Below are 2865 nucleotides of genomic sequence, written 5' to 3'. Positions count from 1 at the left end.
TTCATAGGACGTAGACACACATTAGTACATAACATATCCGTTAAGCTGCTTCATCGTGTATGGATGCCCGAAACAAAATGTAATTTCTGCGCAAATGGTGCACAAGTTTTTTCATCATTTTTAAAGTTTTTTTTTCCATTTTCTTACTTCTCTTAGGGTAATACCAATGCTACTAATTCATTATTCCTTAAAAAACTAAATTTCTTGATTTTGTTTTAGTTTTTATGTTAGTTTGAGTATATAGTCTTTACCAAAAAATGCTACTGTCCTGTAAAAAAAATCGTGCGCCTGTTAAATAGGCGCACCCTTAATACTTAGCCACACTAGGAAACTCAATTTGTACACACTCAACTTTGTTTTTTGCCTCGGCCCGAAGGGCTTCATCGGTTATTTTTATTTCATTTATTGATGTATCATATTACAATGACTGGCAAATATAGACTCTACATTGCGACCAAACATACTCGAACTAGCTAGGACTCCATCGAAACCATATTTCTGACTCGACCTCAACCTCATGTTCAAATACTAGGTGAAATCGCTAATCAATGCAGCGCCATTGCAATACTGTCAGCCACTGCGATGCGCTTTTGTACCCTTTTTTCATCCTCTTTCTTTCTCTCTTGCTCCTGCTTCCTCTTCTTCCGCCTCTCCAATGCCTCCTTTATTTTCTCTTCTATCTTTCTTCTCCTCTCCTCATTGTGCCAAGCCCTCTTCTCGTCTTCATCAGGTGAGTCTACCACATCTGTTGGAGGTGAGCCGGGCATGGGTTTAACCTCGTCTTTGTAGTCATCTTCTATGTTCAGGGTCAGATCTAAATCTGCAGTTTCCAATATGTTAGGTAGTCTCATACACTGAAGGATATAATTCTATAAAATAGACATTGATGGATGTTGCAAGTTATATATACAAAAAATACGTCAGTGCAGATCAGCATACATGATTTAATGTGACATCAGGTTCTTCATTTTTGTCTAGCCCCAAATTATTTTGTTCTAATGATTAAATATAAGCACTATTTGCAGGGTTTGATTCTGAACCATACAACTCCGGAATCAATATTAAACCATACAATTCCGGACGCAATATTAGTAAAGAAACAAGAAACATAAGAATATGTACCTAAGTCTTCCTCTTCTTCACCGGATGATATCTCTGGGTCCTTGTACTTGGAGGAACGAGCTCCTACACACAATGCAAACAGTTTGTCAAAGATGGTATAGCAGCATGAAGCAACAAAGAAGTTTTCTTTTGTGGCTATCTAGTAAATAAAAAATATAATACATGATCAAAATCCCCTTGGACTATAATTTAAGTGTAACATATTTTCCTTAGAGGCATTGGAACATATTGGTTTATACCAACAAGTAAATGGAGATCTCAAATAACAATATTGCCTACTGAACCCAGAATTTAGCTAGACCTATGATTCAGTTAGGCTACAGAAAAATAAAAAACTAGTACATTAATTACTTGAGTATGGCGACCCTCTGTCCATCCTCACTTGGCAACAACAAATTTAACCGAAAAGTAGAGGATGAGCAAGCGTGAAACTATTGTATTTTGTAACAAAACCACCTTGAATTATTGTAGTCAATCACATATACTATATATAGTGTGAATTTTTTAGTGTACATTCATGTATATCTTAATATTCTTACATACCACTTGTAAAGCGTATAACCAAACAAATATCTTAATAGCGGTTTCTAGTGTATACTTAGTAAATCACAATTATAGAAACTTCTACAGTATGTAAGTTGAACCATTGACATAAAGCATATTTGTAGGAACTTCTAGAGTATAAGTACAATCATTGACATTCTTTAGCTGATTGCAGGTATTTTGTTGGTCTAGTGAATCTGTTAGTTACAACGGATTCAGTAATATTGGCAATGTGTGCATACTACACCTGTATGAAATAACATATTTAATGTAATCATCGGGACACATAAAAAATATCAGTGTACTTCTGCTTACATACACTTTATTACTACATATGCTCGCCTGCAATGCACTTGCTATCATCTCGTATTCTGGTGTATACAAGTGCTCCTGCAAGTTAGTCTTGCACAAAACTAAAATTGAAATATTTTCTAACAAAACTAAAATTGAAATCTCGGTTTCAGCATAACATGTAGGATATCCATCAAAGAGACTAGCGTCCTAATTAAACACGTTGCCCACAATCATATTGGGTTTTTCTGTACCTGACACGTGGTATTGGTCCGTGTTGTGCATTTGCTTGTGCAAATTGAGCCTTTTATTATTTCTGATATTCAATAGCATCTTAAATGTAGCAGATGATATTATAGTGTTCACTAAATTGCACGGCCTATGAGCCGGACCTGAAAAATCTATAAAAAACAATAGCAAGTGTCCCCCGCAAAAATACTAATAATAGCAAGTACCAGTGCACGCACGATGTATTGCACTCGTAATGCGCAGCACTCACGCTAACGTGAATCTGTGCATGCATGCTCAAGTAGGTGTACACTGACACATGCATGACTGTCGATGCTCTTGGTTGCTCTCACTCGAATGTCATATCTCTCCTCCAATGGATATGAATATAGTAGGAGTATTGGTTTTGGAAGCACCAAAAAATACAATCATCGCTCAATGATTTCCATGTAGCCAACCCTTTGTTTTAAATTAAATAAAATCCTAGGTTTATCCTAAGTAAAATTCTCTAAGTTGATCAAATTTATAGAAAAATACATCAACACCTAGAATTTCAAATTACTTTCGGGATCAACAGACTAGTACCCGCCATTGCCGCCTCTTCCCGACTTGGCCTTGTCATATCTCTCCTTCAATGGATCCAAGGGCACACAACTGCACGGATCCGACCATAGAGCGCAT

The 2865-nt window shown here is 36.5% G+C and overlaps 1 protein-coding gene across 1 annotated transcript; it reads right to left on the bottom strand.

Moving 5' to 3' along the window:
• Positions 1-352: 352 nt before the first annotated feature.
• Positions 353-1601, bottom strand: LOC123170375 (phosphatidylinositol transfer protein 3). Its single transcript, XM_044588236.1, has 3 exons — positions 1474-1601; positions 1123-1185; positions 353-820 (listed from the first exon to the last, which is right to left on the bottom strand). The coding sequence occupies exons 1-3, from the start codon at positions 1496-1498 to the stop codon at positions 546-548; spliced, it is 363 nt and encodes a 120-aa protein (XP_044444171.1). The 5' UTR covers positions 1499-1601; the 3' UTR covers positions 353-545.
• Positions 1602-2865: the final 1264 nt, after the last annotated feature.

Source organism: Triticum aestivum, chromosome 7D (assembly GCF_018294505.1).
Source record: "Triticum aestivum cultivar Chinese Spring chromosome 7D, IWGSC CS RefSeq v2.1, whole genome shotgun sequence".
NCBI lineage: Eukaryota > Viridiplantae > Streptophyta > Magnoliopsida > Poales > Poaceae > Triticum > Triticum aestivum.
Note: the sequence above shows the minus strand (reverse complement) of the source record. Positions and strands in the feature narration are given on the sequence as shown.